Source organism: Podarcis filfolensis (assembly GCF_964270895.1).
Source record: "Podarcis filfolensis genome assembly, chromosome: 6".
In the NCBI taxonomy this organism is placed as follows: Eukaryota; Metazoa; Chordata; class Lepidosauria; order Squamata; family Lacertidae; genus Podarcis; species Podarcis filfolensis.
The window spans coordinates 68368949-68387842 of NC_139609.1; the positions used below are offsets into that span (position 1 = coordinate 68368949).

Below are 18894 nucleotides of genomic sequence, written 5' to 3' on the forward strand. Positions count from 1 at the left end.
CATTTGGTTTCTCCAAGTAGGTTGCCTTTATTTTTGCAGTAGCATTTATTATTTAAACCATTTTTTAAAATCTAAAGTATTTGTTGAAGTGTGCCTTTTATGTAGGCTTCTTCTGAAGAGGTGCCAACTGGGCATTGGTGGAGTCTACATTTGCCCACTTTTTTCTTAAGTCCATCTTTTTTTCACAGCTTATTTCTTAAAGAGAAAGTAAAGTGGTGGGGATTAAGAAAATGTTTATAGAATAATAGAAATGTAGAGTTGGAAGGGACCTTGAAGATCATCTAGTCCAACCCCCTGCAATGCAGGAATATGCAGCTGTCCCATATGGGGATTGAACCTGCAGCCTTGGCGTTATCAGCACCACACTCTTAACTAACTGAAGATTATTTTTACTTTGATGCGCAAACTGCATTTGCGGCTTTCTTAATCTTGCATATCTTCAGATCTCCCTTTCCACTCTTGCTTACATTATAGTATGACCCCATTGCTCCTTTCAGGGAGGGAGCTGTCATCTATTGAGGCAGGCTCTGAATGAAATGAATAATGCATCTCATCATCTGGTAAAGAAGTTGCCAAGAAATAATTCTGTGTGTTTTCCTACTCTTTTGAGCCCTTCCACTTTTCTCTGTAATATCTTACCATAAAACAGAGGCAGGGAGTTAGCCAGGTATCAATCTCCTTACACAAGAAGCCATCACATTCTTCTTCCTCTTTAGTACTGTATTTTAATCGAACTCGGTGAAATACATTACAGGAGAGAAAACTAGGTAGTATTCTGAACACAGAACCCATGGGCACAATGAGTTGTTTGGAAGGCACAATGGCCGCATGTGTGAATGGAGTCACGTTTTATTGTGGGAAGACTCTTTCCTTTCGGTTACTTCCATCTACCCCTCTAATCCCACCCGCCTAAAAACACACACACACACACACACACACACATTACGGCATCTATGCCAGCCTCCAATAATTCCCCAGTTGGGAAACAGGAACAAAGAAGAATCTGCACTAGCAGGGCGTTCTTCCCAAAACGAAAGTGGGATGTGCGCGCTACCACCTTTCCTAGCATAACGGGAAGCTGCCTTCCATCCACGCAGACGTGTTCGTGACATCTTGCAAGCTGCCGGTACTGTGAACAAGGGCGCAGAGCCACTTGCTCATCTTTTTCCCCCCACTGGGTTCGTAGCTGATGAATTCAGCCGGCATCTACTTTTACTATTTCCGTTCGATATTATATTAGTACTAAAAAAAACAAAAACCCGAACTGGTGCAACGGCAGGATTGCAAAAGGAAGAAAAGAGCTTTAGCATTGAGGAGCGCTGGACTGCGCCGCTCGCTCGGTCTCCTCTCCGCTTTCCTGTTCCGCGTAATTTGCGCGCGCGCCTTGCAGAGCCGGCCGAGGGGAACAAAGCGGGGCGCCTCTCTCGTCCCCGCTGGTGTCGCCCCGCCCTCGCCCTCTTGCGCCTGCGTGGCTATGGCGGCGCCCGGTTCGGAGATGGAGGCGGCGGGCGCGGCGGGGCCGGAGGAGCTGGTGTGCGCGCGGGGCCGGAACCGCAAGGCCGTCCTGTGCCAGCGCTGCAGCTCCCGCGTGCTTCTGCCTGGCACCGCCACCTTCACCCGCCGAGAGGTAGGCAGCGGGCGGGCGGGAGAAGGGCTTGCTGGGGCGCCCGTCCTCGGCCCGCCTCCAGGCGCCGCGAGACCGGCTTGCCGAGGCCAGGGCGGGGTTTTCGGAGGAGCTTCCCCGGAAATCTCCCGTTCCTCCGGTGGTGCTTTGCTTAATAAGAGCCAGAGGTAGAAATCTCTGCCTAGCCCTGAAGATCCCTCCGTGATTTGGGGCCAGTCATTCTCTCAGACTCGCCTAATGCTACATTGCAGGGAGGTTGCGAGTTAAAAATGGGATATATTGCGGGTGGCGGGGGGTGATATCTGCAATGTTGAGCTTGTTAAAGTCCGGGGTATAAGTGAAAATAATGGCTATGAAAGGAAAGACGTTTAGAAAGAGGCTTGGCGACTTGTCTGGCTGCAGAATGGGAAGACTGTGAAGACACCCTGCAGATCCTAAGAGGCATACTTATTATTAACACATGCTTTACAGTTATGGAGATAAGTCTTGCCTAAAATGAAGCCCTGAATCCAAAATCTAGGTGGAGAGCCAACTTTGCAGCCAGAGGCGTACCCAGGCTCCCTTGCACCCTTCGCAGTGAGCTGTCTCGCCCCTGTCTTCCCTTGCACCCTTGGCAAGGAGATCTATTGGTGTGGAGAGACACACTTTTTGCACCCTCCTGGGCCTGCACCCTTGGCAGGGGCCAACCTGGGCAGCCCCTAGGTACACCCCTGTTTGCAGCTAGTCCGCTTGTGTATGCTAGGGGAGGCTAACCAGTGTTATTGGACTCTGATTCCTATCAGCCCCAGCCAGCGTGGTCAATAGTCAGGAATGATAGGAGTTCTGGTCCAACAACGTCTGGAGGGCCACAAGTTAGCCACTCTTGAGGAATATTCAAAGTAGCAGTGAAGAGACAGGGAGTTGTGTGTTTGGGAAACTGTAGAGAGCTCTAACTACCCCATAGTAAGTACCAGCACATCATGCCAGCCATGTTGCTTCTTTCACGATAAAAGCAGCTGACTTGCTTGTTCTGTTGCTTGACAGCTTTTCCTCCCTGCTATGAAGAAGAAGACCGCCCTGGTGGGTAACAGTGACTTGGATGGGGATGTCCTACAGGACCACTGGTTGGTTGATGACATGTTCTCTTTTGAAAATGTTGGCTTCACCAAGGATGTTGGAAATATAAAGTTCCTGATCTGTGCAGACTGTGAAATCGGTCCTATTGGCTGGCACTGCTTGGATGACAAGAAGAGTTTTTACGTGGCCTTGGACCGTGTGTCCCATGAATGATGTGCTGGCTGGTGACCAAAAGATCAATGATCTTCCTGTCGGCTAGTTCAGACACGTTATAGCTACTCTTCTCTCTAGCAGACTAATGTCTACTTTGTAATGCCAACATGCAGCCTTGAAAACGGCTCAAGAATGGTGCCCTAACATGTTGCATTGAAAGAAGTGTCTGCTTATATTGCTTGTCAAGTGACTTACGACTCCCTTGAACCCCTTCTCCCCATTTAATCCTTGCCCTGAGTCCTGTTCTTGTCTAAATTCTTGCAGATTACATTGGTGTAATTTGAAGCAAAGACCTCTCTTTATTTAATTATTGAGTGAAATAAAAATATTGAGATACACTGAACCATCTATCCCCTGTAAAGTGAGCATATTAATGCAACTGGAAGAATTCTTCTAGCCTTTTTTTTTTTTTTTTTTGCTTTTGGGCAGTATCATATCCAGATTTATGGTTTTCTGCTGTATTTTGGACCAAAGGGTGCATACTTTTGACTTTAATGTTTACAGACATGACTGCTATATCTCTGTCAATTGACATTTTATAATTGACATTTTATAATTTCTATCTTATAATTGTTATTGAAAGCCAAGTCTTGGTTGCGGGACTTTTTAAATGTGGGAAAATAAAACGAAGCTTTTGAGAGTGCAGAAGAAAAGTACAAGAAAAGAATGTAATCGGCGGAGCTAACCTTCTAATCCTTTACAAATATTTGTATTTAATTAAATGTAAACCAAGCTTTTCAATTTGTATGTTGTGATCTTTCTATAAAATGTTGCCAGAGATAATGAACCTAATGAATCTTAGCTAATTAAAAACACAGCAAATCTTGACAAAGAAAGAATGCTTCAGTTGGATGTACTTCCACTTCTCCGCATAGTCCTTTTCGATTTTTATCAATTTTCCTTGCCAAAAATGACCCATTAGTTCTATAGAAACAGAATTCTGATGTTAAAACAAAACAATTATCTGATAAAATATATTAAATGTAAATCTCACTACTTTTGTGGAAATGAGAATTATGTTCAATAACAGTGACGGATAAAAACAAAGTAGCACATGTAGAAACACCCATCATAGGAAGGGTTGAGGGAGTTGAGACTGTTTAACCTGGAGAAGAGGAGACTGAGAGGAGAGATGATAGCCATCTTTAAATATCTAAAGGGCTGTCACATGGAGGATGGAGCAAGCTTGTTTCCTTCTCCCAAAGCTAGGACCCGAACCAATGGATTCAAGTTACAAGAAATGAGGTTCCAACTAAACATCAGGAAGAACTTCCTGAGAGTAAGAGCTGTTTGACAGTGCAAGGACTCCCTCAAGAGGTTGTGGACTCTCCTTCCTTGGAGGTTTTAAAGCAGAGATTGGGTGGCCACCTGTCATGGATGCTTTAGTTGGGATTCCTGCAATTCATGGGGTAGGACTAGATGACCCTCGGGATCCCTTCCAACACTACAGTTCTATGATTCTGTGGTAGATCAAAGGAACTATTTGTAAATTAGAACTACAAAACATTGCTAAAGGACTTCATGAAGAGAAATGTCCAATGCTTTTGTTAGGCAAAAATATTCCAGACCAGCAATAGCCAATGTGCTGTTTTCTAGCTATGGCTGGACTACAACTCCCATAATCCCTGACTCCTGACCATATTGGCAGGGGCTGGTGGCAGTTGGGAGTCCAGCAACATCTGGATTTTGGGCTACCCCTGCCTAGTGAGTAGATTTCTAGTGCCAACACCCTGCTTAGTTGAGAAAACCCAACTTTAGAGCATCCCCAACCTCTTCTGACGCCCTCTAGCCCTCTAAGGAATCAGTTCTATTGTTGACATGCTCTTAACCATCAAAACATTTCTCCTATTTTAGTTAAAGTCTGTCCTCCTATCCTTTAAACCCATTAGATATTGTCCTGTCGTTTGGGACACCAGAGAAGAAGCCATTGCCCTTCTTGGCAAGCATCTGAAATGACCTGGAAAGTAAAACGGAGAGGGCATGATGACATTTCCATTTCAAATGTACACCTCATGGTGGCACCACTGCTTCAGGGCTGTAGTGTGGATTTTTTGCTTCTGGGATCCAGCACTTGTCTTGCAAATAAGTGAACGTGTCCCTGTTAAAGCAGTGGTTATTTCCAGTGCAGCAGCTTCCTTCATACCTCTTTACTACATTTTCTTAAGTGGCTGATTCTCCTCAGTGGCTTTTGATACCACTGGCCATGTTATCCTTCTGGGCCATCTGTGGGAGCTAGGAAGCACTCCTTTGCAGTGCTTCCATTCATATTCTGTGGCAGCTTCAGACAATAGCCCTGGGTGACTTCTGCTTGGGCCAGAGCTAGCTTTCTCGCGGAATCGCACTCGGTTTAGTCTTAATTGTCCATGGTATTTGTACGAAGCCACTGGAAGCAGCCATCAGAATTGGAGCACCAAGTCATCAGTATGCTGATATCACACACAGTGTTCTCTTTTCCACTTGTACCAAGCAAGGCACTGCAATTGCTCCGTCAGTGCCTGGAGGTGGTAGTGAGCTAGATCTGACCCAATAATTCATCTTCAGTGTAGTGTAGTAGTTACAGTGTTGGATTGGAACCTGGGAGATGGGCTCAAATCCCCAATCAGCCATGAAGTTCACTGGGTAGCCTTGGACCAGTTCACTGTCTCTCAGCCTAACCTTCCTCACAGGGTTGTTATGAGGATAAAATGGAGAACCAATATATCTGCTGCCTTGATTTCCTTGGAGGAAAAATGGAATAGAAATGTAATATAAATTAACTGAAGCTGAATCCAAACAAGGCAGAAGTGCTATGGGTGTCCAGGAGGGGGCAGAATTAGCTGTTCTTGATAGGGTGCACTTCTTTTGAAGTTTGTGTATTTTGGGGACACTCCTGGAATCGTCTTTTTTTGTCACTCAAGGCCAAGGTGGCCGTGGCTAGGAAAGCCTATGTCCAGCTTCAGCTTATGTTCCAATACAGTGGTACCTTGGGTTAAGTACTTAATTCGTTCCGGAGGTCTGTTCTTAACCTGGAACTGTTCTTAACCTGAAGCACCACTTTAGCTAATGGAGCCTCCCACTACCGCCGGAGCTTGATTTCTGTTCTCATCCTGAAGCAAAGTTCTTAACCCGAGGTACTATTTCTGGGTTAGCGGAGTCTGTAACCTGAAGCGTATGTAACCCGAGGTACCACTGTATAACCATTTCTGGATAGGAATACCTTGGCTGTAGTTGTGCATGGGGCTGTCTTTGAAAACTCTCTTGAAATCACAACTAATGAAAAATGCTACAGTAATAATATTAATTGGAACAGCAGGCCATAAGCACATTACTCCTATCTTGAAAAAACTACACTGGTTGCCAGTTGTTTTCTGGGCCAAAATCAAGGTGCTTACTTTGATGTTTGAAGGCCTAAATGGCGTGGGACCGAAATAGCTGCAGGAATGCCTCCTTTCAACTCAACCTACTTGTGTTTAAGATCAGCAGGTGACACCCTCTTGGTGGTCCCTAAGCAAGATTGTGAGTGGCCCAGGGAAGGGCCTTTTCTATAGTGGTGCCTTGCAAGTGGATCACTTTTCCTACAAAGGTGCACCTGGCCCCACCTCTTTATAGTTTTAGGCACCTGATTAAGATGCACCTCTTTCAGTAGGCATTTGGAGGATAAATGGATTACAGTGCTACCTCAGGTTAAGTACTTAATTCGTTCTGGAGGTCCGTTCTTAACCTGAAACTGTTCTTAACCTGAAGCACCACTTTAGCTAATGGGGCCTGCCGCTGCGCCGCCGCCGCCTGATTTCTGTTCTCATCCTGAAGCAAACTTCTTAACCTGAGGTAATATTTCTGGGTTAGCAGAGTCTGTAACCTGAAGCGTATGTAACCTGAAGCGTATGTAACCCAAGGTACCACTGTACAGTTACGAACTTAATTCGTTCTGGAGGCCCGTTCTTAACCTGAAACTGTTCTTAACTAGAGGCGTGCTTTCGCTAATGGGGCCTCTTGCTGCTGCCGCTGCGCCACCAGCACACGATTTCCGTTCTCATCCTGGGGCAAAGTTCTCAACACAAGGTAACTCTTCCAGGTTAGCGGAGTTTGTAACCTGAAGCGTTTGTAATCTGAAGCGTTTGTAACTCGAGGTACTACTGTATTGGCAATATTATTATTATTATTATTATTATCATCAGCAGCAGCAGCAGCAGCATTATCATTATTATTTATTTATTATTTATACCCCACCCATCTGGCTTAATTTCTGCAAGCAAATTGGTTCAGGCCCCTGACAAGAGTGATGTTCCCCTCCTACAGCAGCCTGCTGGACATGCAACAATGGGAGAGAGAGAACAGGGTGGCCTCTCACCAGCTGCTTGTTCAGCCCTAACCATAGTCAACATGTGGCCCCAGACAGACTACCCTCAAGGGAATGTGGCCTTTGAGAGGAAGATGTTTGGCCGCTCCTGTTTGAACTGAACTGGACTGGTGTACCATAGTGTGTTTGTCCCCCAGCCAAGAGAGCTGCCTCTAAGAACAGTCAGGAAAGGGATGCCACATCAACAGTTTTCAGCGCAGGCACCTGTCAGAGGAGGCTGCTTTAGGCCGCACCATCCTGCGATGGAACAAAAGGCCCCTAGCTACTGCTTAGTGCTAGCCGGAGAACATTCCTTCGATGTGTGGAGCGCCAGGAAATTCTTGCCTTTTCTTCATTATGGAATGATTCCTTTTTCTCCTTTCTGTGCAGATCATGACTTGGCTCATTCTGCCAGGACAGGCTGAAGAAGAGGATGGAGTACTAGCTCTTTAGGCAGTGAGTAGCATAGGAAAATTTGGCAGGCAGAGGGTTATTAGAAGGGAACTAGATTTGAAGAACATTGCAGTGGGCCAGATTCAACTAAGTAGGTCTGCTGGCTGGAGCCAATGCCAGGACTCCTGCTAGCACAATGGGACTTTGAGTTCATGTTTAGAATTGGAGTTTTACTCCCAATCAACCAAGTTTCCCTTGTTTTCAGTGGAACTTAACTCATGACTAATGTTTGCTAGACTGGGGACTTCTTCTTTAACAACAACAAAAAAAAGGAATATCAAATATCAAGCAGCTTTCCTTTAAAACAATGTTTATCATATTTTTAATCAATACTTTTTATATGCTCATGAACCACTGCATATACATCCATTTATGACAGGCTACAGTCCTAAGTGCCTAAAAGGAAGCCCCACTGACCCCGGCTTAAAGTGGAATTATAAAGTAGCCATGCTAGCCCATTTAAAAGTTTTGTCTGAGAGAGGCGTTGGGCTGCAACTCACCTTGCTTTGTAGACTGGCATGGGAAGGGTAAATAGGGAGGAACCTCCAGTCTTCCTTTTGCTGATCTATTTATTCAGTATTATACTGATACTCTCAGAGCCCCTGGCCTCATTTCCTACTTCCTTTTCTTCATGCTCATCCTGGGAGATGAGACATCTTCATGAGTCTCTCCAGCAGACATCAGTGAGCTCCATGTATCTCCACCTGAGTGAGAACTAGGATCTTTCCTATCAAGAATGTGTTTCCTTTAATAAACTTAGCTTTCTTATTTTCAAAACTCAAGAGTCTCAGTGTAAAGTGCGCTTCTTCAACAGTGTTTCAGTTAAGCTTCCAAGTTGCATGTTAACGCAAAAAACCATGAGAAAGTTCCTTATTGACCTTGGAGCAGCAAGGCATAACAGCAGATTTAAAGCATGCATTATGGTATTGCAATCAAAAACTTTTATTAACTATTAAATTCTACCCCTAGAGACAGAGATCTATTTGTGTACTAGCGCTCTATTTGTGAACTGGCAGAAATCCAAGAACATGTTAACTCCTGGGCTGTCTCCTTTGACAGCCACCTATTACAATACTGAATTCGAAGAAGAAGAAGAAGAAGAAGAAGAAGAAGAAGAAGAAGAAGAAGAAGAAGAAGAAGAGTTGTTAAGCAATAGGTATATGTGGGGAACATCTGGTAGGATTAAATTTAGAAGGGATACTTAAATCATGCTATCAGATAAGAAAAAAGTACACTGTCCACTGCACAACATAAAAATACAAAATGAAAATGCAAAATACATAATATTATAACATAAAAATTAAAGACAACATAAAAAACCCTCCTACAAGCACATTTAAAAGCCCATCTTTCTTTGGCAATCACTTGTAGCCGAATAAGATTGTTTTCCAATAAAACAGTCTTAACAGTGAGTGTGTAAGTGACTGTGGAGGCTAATTCTGGATCCACATGTCCTTCCACAGTGGGGACATAGGTTTCCGCTGAGGGTTTGCCAAAAGTGCCTTATTCTTGGCTCCTTTCTCCTTTTTGCCCTGAGTTCATGCTTCTTCAAAGTCCATGGCACCTTTGGTAAAGTCTGTTCTCCAGTTGGAATGCTTGCAGGCCAGTGTTCCCCAGTTATCTTTTTTTAAAATCATTTTTATTAAGTTTTCCATTTTAACAATCCAATCAAATCACATTAAATATTCCAAATTATACGTATACATATCAAATAATCCAAATATTCTGCCAAATTATAATTTTTTTATTGGGACTTCCCATGCTTCAAGTTTGGCAGGGCTCTGATCATCTCATATCTCTACTGCTTTTAATAGTAATTTATAATAGTTCCTTTAAATCTTCCTGTTGTTTTCCTTCTTTCGTGGCCTCTGAGTTGTTTCCACAAGCGAGTTGAAGTAAAATGATGTGTTTCTGTGTGAATTTTATGTGTATGATTCCCCTCTGTCCGTTGCAGCATCTCCTCACACACTGGTGCTTCTGCCAAATCAATCCAAAAGTCTTTTCGCTGCTGGCAGCTGCCATCTTCTCTCAGTCCCAATGAAATCAATTCTAGGCGTCTGCTCATTAATTTTCCCAGACCAGTTGCATCAAACATTAGCCTTTCCCGGGGAGATTTACTAAATTGGACTTGAAATACAAATATAACAACATATTAAAGGCTCACCTCCCCCTATGACTATTTATAATTCTGCAGCTCCGTCTTATTCCATCATGGTGGATTTCCAAATTAAAAAGTGTTCCCCAGTTATCAGTGTTTATACTACATGTTTTAAGATTTGCCTTGAGAGCATCTTTAAACTTCTTTTGTTGTCCATTTTGCTTTCCATTCTTAAGTTGGGAATAGAGTAGTTGCTTTGGAAGGCATCCGAACAACGTGACCAGTCCAACGAAGTTGATGTTGAGGAATCATTGCTTCAACACTGGTGATTGTTGCTTCTTCCAGTACATTGTCATTAGTTCTCCTGTCTTCCCAAGTGATGTGTAAAACTTTTCGGAGACGCAGTTGATGGAATCTTTCGAGGAATTGGAGATGGAGTTTATAAGTGGTCCATGTTTCGATTGTTTAATCAGGCAAAGACCTAACGGAAGAGGAACAATTTGGCCTGGTGCCTAAAGATATGTAATGAAGGCACCAGGTGATTCCCGCTGGGGAGAGCTTCCACAAATGGAGAGCCACCACCGAAAAGGCCCTTTCTCTTGTTGGCACATGAAGAATATCAGCTTCAGTAAGAAGTGGATTCAGCTAAAGAAGTACCACATTGTATTTATTAAAATGTGTTACCTGTTGCTTTTTATTACAAAATAATCCCAAAGTGGAGGTGCAATACCATAAAACACCATAAAACCATGCAAGCCATCAACAAACAGTAAAACCAGACACCAACTCTATCTGAGGAATAACCAGAGTGCCCTTCCTCGGGTTGTAGCATTTTCAATCCCTGACAAGTGTGGCGCTGTCAAGAGGGTGCCCCTATTAGCACTTAATACTTGGGCAGGCCCATAAGTTAGAAGGTGCTCCCTCAGGTATCCAAGTTCTAAGCCAGGTGAAGAACCTTTTTGGCTTGGCAAACCAGATCTTTATCTCCCCACCCCAACCCTGTGCAGGCCAGCTTTGACTAGTGAACATTACTACCCACCTGTCAGTCACTGGACATCATTGCTGGTATGCAGCCCCTGGAGGGCTGCCCAAGGTTAGCCAAACATGGTTAGCCACCCCTAGTTTACTGCATACTCAAATGTTTATTCATTTTTGCATTGCATTTATTAGCTGGACAATATACCTTAATTTATTGATGGATATATAGAGATTTTGGGAACAATGTCCCCCCCCCGCCCCGTAATAACAAAGAAAGGAAAAAAGTGAGGAAAGATGAAAGACCCGTGGACATCTTATTTACAGCTAGCAGCATTGTGTCCTCTGCTGCTCAGTAATTCTAAGAAACCGAAACATCAGCGCTGGTTTGAAAAGTTCAGTCTGCTATTTTGATCGAAACTGCCATCCCATTGCATCCAAACATATTTGAAAACCTGCTCCTTGCTCTCCGCAATTCCATGTAAAATTTGGTTATGATATCTTGAGATGTATCTAAATGCATAGCAAAGCAGGCAACATTGCAAAGTATATAGTAGATTGGGAGGTAAATCTCTGTTCACTTAAAAATCAGGTATCTACTTCACCAATTTAATATAATATTTATACTATTGTTCAGAATTCTTTGCCATTTGTGAAAATTGTGCATCAGAAACATTAATTACAATGATCAACTTCTTTAGAAGTTCTTTAGAAATCTATAATGTCTATACCCTTACCTTATGTAATATTAAAGGGGAAAATGGGGAATTTATAAATAATTAAAAACACAGAGGAAGTACTGATTCGTTATGGAGTGATATCTGTATCTGTCATAGATTCCTAAAACCCACTGATGAAACTAGACACCATTTTGGCACAATAAATGCAAATCATATGTAAAAATTAGACCCAGGCATATCTCCACTATGATATACGCCAGAGAATTTCACCTCATCATTCTTCTTGCAAACACAGAACATCTGGTTGAACAGAAAGAGGCCCTTTGCAAGATATCACTATCTTGCAGAAGGAAGTATATAATTATGCATTGCCTGGAGAGAGAAAAGCTTTACTCCCTCCTCTTGTAATATTAGAACCTGGAGACATCCCATAATGTTGGAAGATTCGGGATAGCCAAACGAAAGTACTTCTTCACACACACATAGCATTTATCCACACTTAACTTTCCTCCATGCTTTCAAGGCACAGACTGCGCCTTAAAGCTCTGTGCCTAAGCACCCTTTTTTCACTCTAGATCTTTCCCCATGAAAACCCACTCTTTAAAGCTCAATCGGAGCAAGCGAAAATCCACAGAAAACCTAAATTGACGTCTGCTCTGATTAAGCACTAAAGGGCAGGTTTTTGTGGGGAAAGCTCTGGGGTAGGGGGACAATCCAACTTGGACACTGAGCTTTTAAGCGTGGTCCTGTGCCTGGAAAGAGAAGGGCAAAAGCTAAGTGTGGATAATAGTTGAACTATAGAATTCACTCGCACAAGAAGTAGTGAGGGCCACCAGCTTGGATGGCTTAAAAAATGGATTAGACAAATTCGTGCAGGATAAGGCAAACAACATCTACTTGCCACCTCCACTGTTGGAAGCAGTATGCCTCTGGATTCCAGTTACTGGGAATCATGGGTTTGGTGATAGCTGTTGTGCTTAGATCAGGGGTCAGCAAACTTTTTCAGCTGTGGGCCAGTCCACTGTCCCTCAGACCTTGTGGGGGGCCGGATTATATTTTGGAGGGGGAAAATGAACGAATTCCTATGCCCCACAAATAACCCAGAGATGCATTTTAAATAAAAGCACACATTCTACTAATGTAAAAACACCAGGCAAGCCCCACAAGTAACCCAGAGATGCATTTTAAATAAAAGCATATGTTCCACTCATGTAAAAACACCAGGCAGGTCCCACAAATAACCCAGAGATGCATTTTAAATAAAAGGACACATTCTACTAATGTAAAAACACGCTGATTCCCGGACCATTTGCAGGCCGGATTTAGAAAGTGATTGGGCCGGATCCAACCCCCAGGCCTTAGTTTGCCTAACCATGGCTTAGATATTGCTTTCAGGTTTGCTATCTGTTGACCACTGTGCGAACAGAGACACTGGCCTAGATGTGCCATTAGCCAGAACCAGAAGGCTTTTCTCATGTTCTTCTGAAAGAGCAGCAATTCCACTTGGAGAGCCCATGCAGACAGCTAAGCTATTTTGTCACATATTCACTCAAGTGTATTATATTGCCAATTAATTAGGGAATGTGCAACCTTCAGGTGCAAACGTGTTTTAAATTTGCATTGAATGTGCTTGAAATGTATTGTGTGGATCCACGTAACAACTGTGCTTTCCTTCTGCAACAAAGCAGTCATGTGATATATGTTGCACCCTAAATGTTGCAATTCATTTCTAATTGTGGTTAACATTGTTGTATGGATTAAGACATATTTAAAAGAGCAGGTTTTCTGAAATACATTTGATGGAGTTTTTGTACTGGATGAAAGACTAAAAAGACATTTGGTAATGAATGGATTAAGAAATATGATGACGCAATTACCTAGGCCCGATTCCTTCCTAACAGGTTAAACAAGAAATCAAGTTCTGCAGTCTTTGGTATGCAAAATGATATGGTATGGTTGCAAGTCTCATTTTTAAATACAGTGGAAATCTCATAAAATTATGCATTAAAATTTAAATTAAAGAGAAGCTGTCTGTACTCTTTGATTTTCAGCTGACAAAAAAGATAAAATTAGGTGTTTGATAGTGATATATAAATATTTTATATGCAGAGAGGAAATGTCCGCATGGAATCATAGCTTAAACACGCCACATGAGAGCCAAAGTTCAATGCTCTCATTTCAGGATTCCAGCCAGGCAAAAAAACTAGCACTCCAAAACACTGCCAGCTCACAAAGTCCAAAAGCTAAGCAGTTCTGTGTCTCTGGGCTTTTCTGAAAACTCTGGTCTCACTCAAAACTGCCGTCAACTGTTCTTCTCACAGAGAGACAGACACCTTGTCATGCTTCCCTTGACCACCCATTCAATTCACCTTCTATTTAAAACATTTTTTTATGAGGCAATAATCAATATTTTTATTTATAGACATATTTATGGACATATTTCTAGCTGATTTTGCGCACTCACCCTCACCTGCACCCCTGGCAGGGGCCTACCTCACCACCCCCTAGTTACAGACCTGCCTAGAAGTACACACAACATCCAGAGCGCCTTCCAGCTATTCTGCCATATGCATGTGTGATCTTTATACTGCCTTGCTCTGGGTTTCAACTCAAACCCAGTAATATTGGTGAATCATTCAGCACTGATTTTGAGAGAAGCCAGATTCAGCCAAGAGTGCCCTGCGGCCCTGTTTTTGTCGTGGGACATTTCTCAAGTTTGAGCTGGATACAGCCCAATGTAGGTGTAAAGCTCACATTGCAGAGTATAGTCAAACCTCGGTTTTTGAACGTCTCGGCTGCCAAATGTTTCAGAAGCCGAATGCCGAAAACCCAGAAGTGAATGCTTCCATTTTCGAATGCACCTTAGACGTCAAATGGCTTCTGAGGCACATTTCTCAATTTTTTCAATGGTTTTTGCTGCCAGCCCTTTGATCCTCGGTTTTCGAATGTTTCAGAAGTTGGATGGATTTCCGGAACAGATTACATTCGAAAACCGAGGTTTCACTGTACCAGAGGCTGATCAAGAATGTGAGAAGAGAGCTGAGTCTAGCATCAAGGTAACTCAAACCTCCTGGCCTGCAATAGCAAAAGTAGGAAGAGACATTAAACAGTTATGCTAACTGAAGCTGATGGGAGTTGTAGTCTAAAACACACAGAGGGCCAGTTTGGGAAATTCTGCAGTAAGACATATTCAAATGTATTTCATTGGCCAATATCTACTCCCAGTTGCATCTTCTCTCCTACACAAACCCATGTATTGGGAGCTCACGCAGTTTAAAACAGGGACATCAGTTATTCATACATGTGGTGGCAAACCTGCTCACAAAACCAGTTAAAGGTAAAGGTAAAGGGGCCTCTGATCATTAGGTCCAGTCGTGGCCGACTCTGGGGTTGCGGCGCTCATCTTGTTTTATTGGCCAAGGGAGCCGACATACAGCTTCCAGGTCATGTGGCCAGCATGACCAAGCCGCTTCTGGCAAACCAGAGCAGTGCACGGAAATGCCGTTTACCTTCCCGGAGTGGTACCTATTTATCTACTTGCACTTTGACGTGCTTTCAAACTACCATTGCTATAAAAAGATTAGGGTGCACACACACAGCAGACACACAAAATATTCCCTGAGAAAAATTACACTTTATTTTAGCAGACAGAACAATCCCAAAAAGCCATCTTGGATTTCCTAATGATTCCAAATATTTCCTCTGCAGATGGAAATATATTGGGGAAATATTTCCCAACAGTTCTTTCACTTACAAATCCTTCAAATCCTGTCTTGAGAGCATATTTTGTGTATGAATAGGGTATGCCTGTGACCTAGATTCAAGAACTAAAATATTTACCATCTCAAAAGCATGGTCAGGCTGTCCAGGTAATGCAATCTGTAAAACATTATAGGGTATCTTGACAGGCAGGAGAGAAGTCATGTACTCAAATTTCTCCTATGGACAGCCTCCTTCTGCGATGTATGTATGCTGCTTTTGGGGTGGTCTTTGGTTAAGGGGTTGGGCAATTTCAAAAGTCTTTAAAGGGGCTTGCACACCTTTGTTCTTGGTTGCTCACCTCCTTGCAAAGGGGGGGGGAGGACTCTGTTGCAACAGAAAAATAAATATCTTCCTTCTTTCACTGGATTTTGCCTCCATCCATTCTTCTCTGACCGATCATGGACTTAGAGGACTCTAAGTCCCTTGGGAATTTGGGTTGCAAAAGCCAACTCCAATTTTTCTAAAACACCATGCACAGATTCAAGCAAACTCATAAGTAAAATCAACAGCCAAAAAAGTAGTCAGATGCCATCAAAAATTAGATTTATTTGTTCACCCAATGGCTCTGAAACCAAGTGTGTGATGCACCCTAGTGCTATGTGGATTGCTGCAAAGCACAAGTATTTAAAGAACAATGAAAGGAAAAAAACCATCGAAATGTATTATGTGGGTGTTTAAAAATCCCTCAGCCTTACCTAACACACTCAAGAATGCAAAATAATCCCTGGTCTCTCTTGCCTGGCCTGTCTGACTGGTTAATAAGTAAGTCACATACAGCAATTACAGCAGGCAGGCAACTCCCAGAGCTGTTAATACTCCTCCTGTGTTTCTCTTGCCAATACCCACGTTCTCCTTGCACACACACATACCATGTTAATTCCTGGTCAGGTTCCCTCCTTCCAGAAACCATGAAGCAATAATTAAATTCTCTATAGTAAGAGTCTCCTACTGGGAAAAGGCCAAGGACAAACCAGGTTACATTTGCTGGGCTGCTTTAAACAAGAAAGAGGCTTGCTCTCACACACAAAACAATCAAGAACAGAGTCTTTGGAAGTCTTGCATTCAAATTCTGCTGTGACCTCATTAGGCTATCTTGAACAATCTATTATTATCTTAGCCTCTTGTGCAAATCCCTTCTGCAGTATAGGGATAATAATTCTGATCTCCTTAAAGATAGTTATTGTAAGGAGGATTTTTGAGATAATGTATGGGAAGTGCTAAATATCATTGAAACATGATATTTAAATACTGCTGTTATCATTTACAGTGATAATGGCTCCTCCATAACCATGATGCAGAAACTGGTGGTATTGTTGCTAAATGCCAGGTCTGTCCAGAATAAAACATAAAGCACCCATGATTTGATTGTGGATGAAGGGACAGACTTGGCATATTTAACTGAGACCTGGGTGGATGTGTTGGGTGACCCTGTGCAAATCAGACATGCCCATTCCAGAATTAGTCAGGAGATAAAAACCCATAACAGGCCCGGCTGTAAGATGTTACTAGTTAGGAACAGGTGGGTGTCCTAGAAACTTGGGTACCAGCCTTGAGATAAGGGGCTGTAAATCTCCAGCAGCTGGCAGATATTTCATGAGACACTCAATTCCCAAGAGCCCTTGATCTATCCAGACACCCCCCCTGCTGCTGCCAATGAACCTCAATTTGTCCAAAGTCCAATAATAAAGCATAACTACCCTAACTAATATTTACATGTCACAGGAGTTTACTAAATGGTGACAGGGAGCTACTACCAAAAAATCCATTCTCTTATTATTATTCCTGGAAATAATAGTTTATCTATGATTAGTTAACTATCAGCATAATTCTATACATGTTTACGTAGACTGGTATGTATCCCCAAACTCAATGGGACAAACTAGTAAGTGTGTTTGGAATGACAATTCACAGTATTGAATATTGGCACAACCTCAGTTATATTGTATCTGTTTTCTATCAGATTTCTATCAGATTTCTGTCAGCTGTCTAGGTTGCCCTGAGGCAACAAGTAGACTTAACAAGAGTGCTGGTAATGTGTTGGCATGGGAACTAATAAATAATTAGCCAACTGATTATTCATTTGGACAACTATCAGAGAAGGTACTAGCCCCCTCCTAGTTAAGGATGTGTTAATCCAAGTGTAAACATACACTGCAGTTTGAGAAAAACAGAAATATACAGAGAACTCAGCTAGGGCTTTAGCAATATTTTAGGATGCTATACCTGCCTCCCTGCTACAGGTGTAGGGAACTACACTACAATTACCATCATCCCTGGGCTTTTGCTGTGCTAGCTGAGGCTCATGGAAATCGTAGCTTAGGAACATCTGGAAGGCTGAAGGTTCCCCACACCTGCCTTACTAGATGAAAGAGTGGACAAGACTCCAACACCTTTAATAGTTATGTAGGAGAGAGAATTTTGGCATGTGTAACTTGCATGACAAGCCCAACCTGCTGAAATCTCTACACAATTATTAACAGTGTGGGAGCCCTGCCTGATATTTCACACAAGAGCCCAGCTAGATCAGAGTAAATATCTTCTAGTTCAGCATCTTGTTTCCCACAGATGCCCAGAGGAAGCCCACAAAGCAGGGCAAAAGCACAACGTTTATCTTCTGCTTGGGCTCCCCAGTGAATGACACTGAAAACCAGGAAGCCTCAGATTCTAGAGGGAGAAATACTATACAGCCACCATGACTAGTAGCCAATGGCAGCTTTATTCTCTTGTGGAGTTGTCCAATTCTCTTTTAAAGCTCCGTATAGTTAAAGCTATGGTTTTCCCAGTAGTGATGTATGGAAGTGAGAGCTGGACCATAAAGAAGGCTGATCGCCGAAAAATTGATGCTTTTGAATTATGGTGTTGGAGGAGACTCTTGAGAGTCCCATGGACTCCAAGAAGATCAAACCTATCCATTCTTAAGGAAATCAGCCCTGAGTGCTCACTGGAAGGACAGATCCTGAAGCTGAGGCTCCAATACTTTGGCCACCTCATGAGAAGAGAAGACTCCCTGGAAAAGACCCTGATGCTGGGAAAGATGGAGGGCACCAGGAGAAGGGGACGACAGAGGACGAGATGGTTGGACAGTGTTCTCGAAGCTACAAACATGAGTCTGACCAAACTGCGGGAGGCAGTGGAAGACCGAAGTGCCTGGCGTGCTCTGGTCCATGGGGCCACGAAGAGTCGGACACGACTAAACGACTAAACAACAACAAAGCTCGTTGCCATCACCATAGTTGCGGTAGCTAAATTCCATGGTTTAGCACTGTGCGGAAAAAGTGGCCCCTCTTGTCTGTCCCGAATCTTCCACAATTCAGCTTCATTGATTGACCCCAGCTTCTAGTATTGGGTTGGCAGGGGTGGGGAGAGACTTCCCTCTATCCACTTTCTCTACACTGTGCATACATTTATACACCTTTATCATATACACATAGCCCCAACAAACACACCTTACTCTTCTTTTCTCCCACCCTAAAAAAAAGTTCCAAATTGTGTTAGGGTATTTCCTCCTGTTCCCTGATCATGCTGGTTATCCCTTCCTTCAACTCTGCAAACTTCTTTTTGAAATTCAGCAATGGGAACTATATGTAGTATTTAAGTATGGCTCTACCATAGATTTCCATCAAGGGCAGTTTTTTATCTCTTTCCTAATGATCGCTGATATAGAGTTAAGCCACCCACCCTGCTCTCATTCTTGGAGACGTCACACGGGAGCAGT

At 43.0% G+C, this 18894-nt stretch overlaps 1 protein-coding gene across 1 annotated transcript; it reads left to right on the top strand.

The window, feature by feature from the left end:
• The first annotated feature begins 1457 nt into the window (after window positions 1-1457).
• On the top strand, window positions 1458-3634 carry RABIF (RAB interacting factor). The gene is made up of 2 exons (XM_083617654.1): window positions 1458-1627; window positions 2648-3634. Exons 1-2 carry the CDS (start codon window positions 1475-1477, stop codon window positions 2891-2893), a joined length of 399 nt encoding a protein of 132 aa, XP_083473780.1. The 5' UTR covers window positions 1458-1474; the 3' UTR covers window positions 2894-3634.
• The last annotated feature ends 15260 nt before the right edge of the window (window positions 3635-18894 follow it).

What these genes read in the sequence shown, in the direction of transcription:
- RABIF (XM_083617654.1), top strand. Translation starts at nt 1,475, where the DNA reads ATGGCGGCGCCCGGTTCGGAGATGGAGGCGGCGGGCGCGGCGGGGCCG. An exon ending in CCACCTTCACCCGCCGAGAG is followed by an intron (nt 1,628 to 2,647) that starts GTAGGCAGCGGG and finishes GTTGCTTGACAG; the next exon opens with CTTTTCCTCCCTGCTATGAA.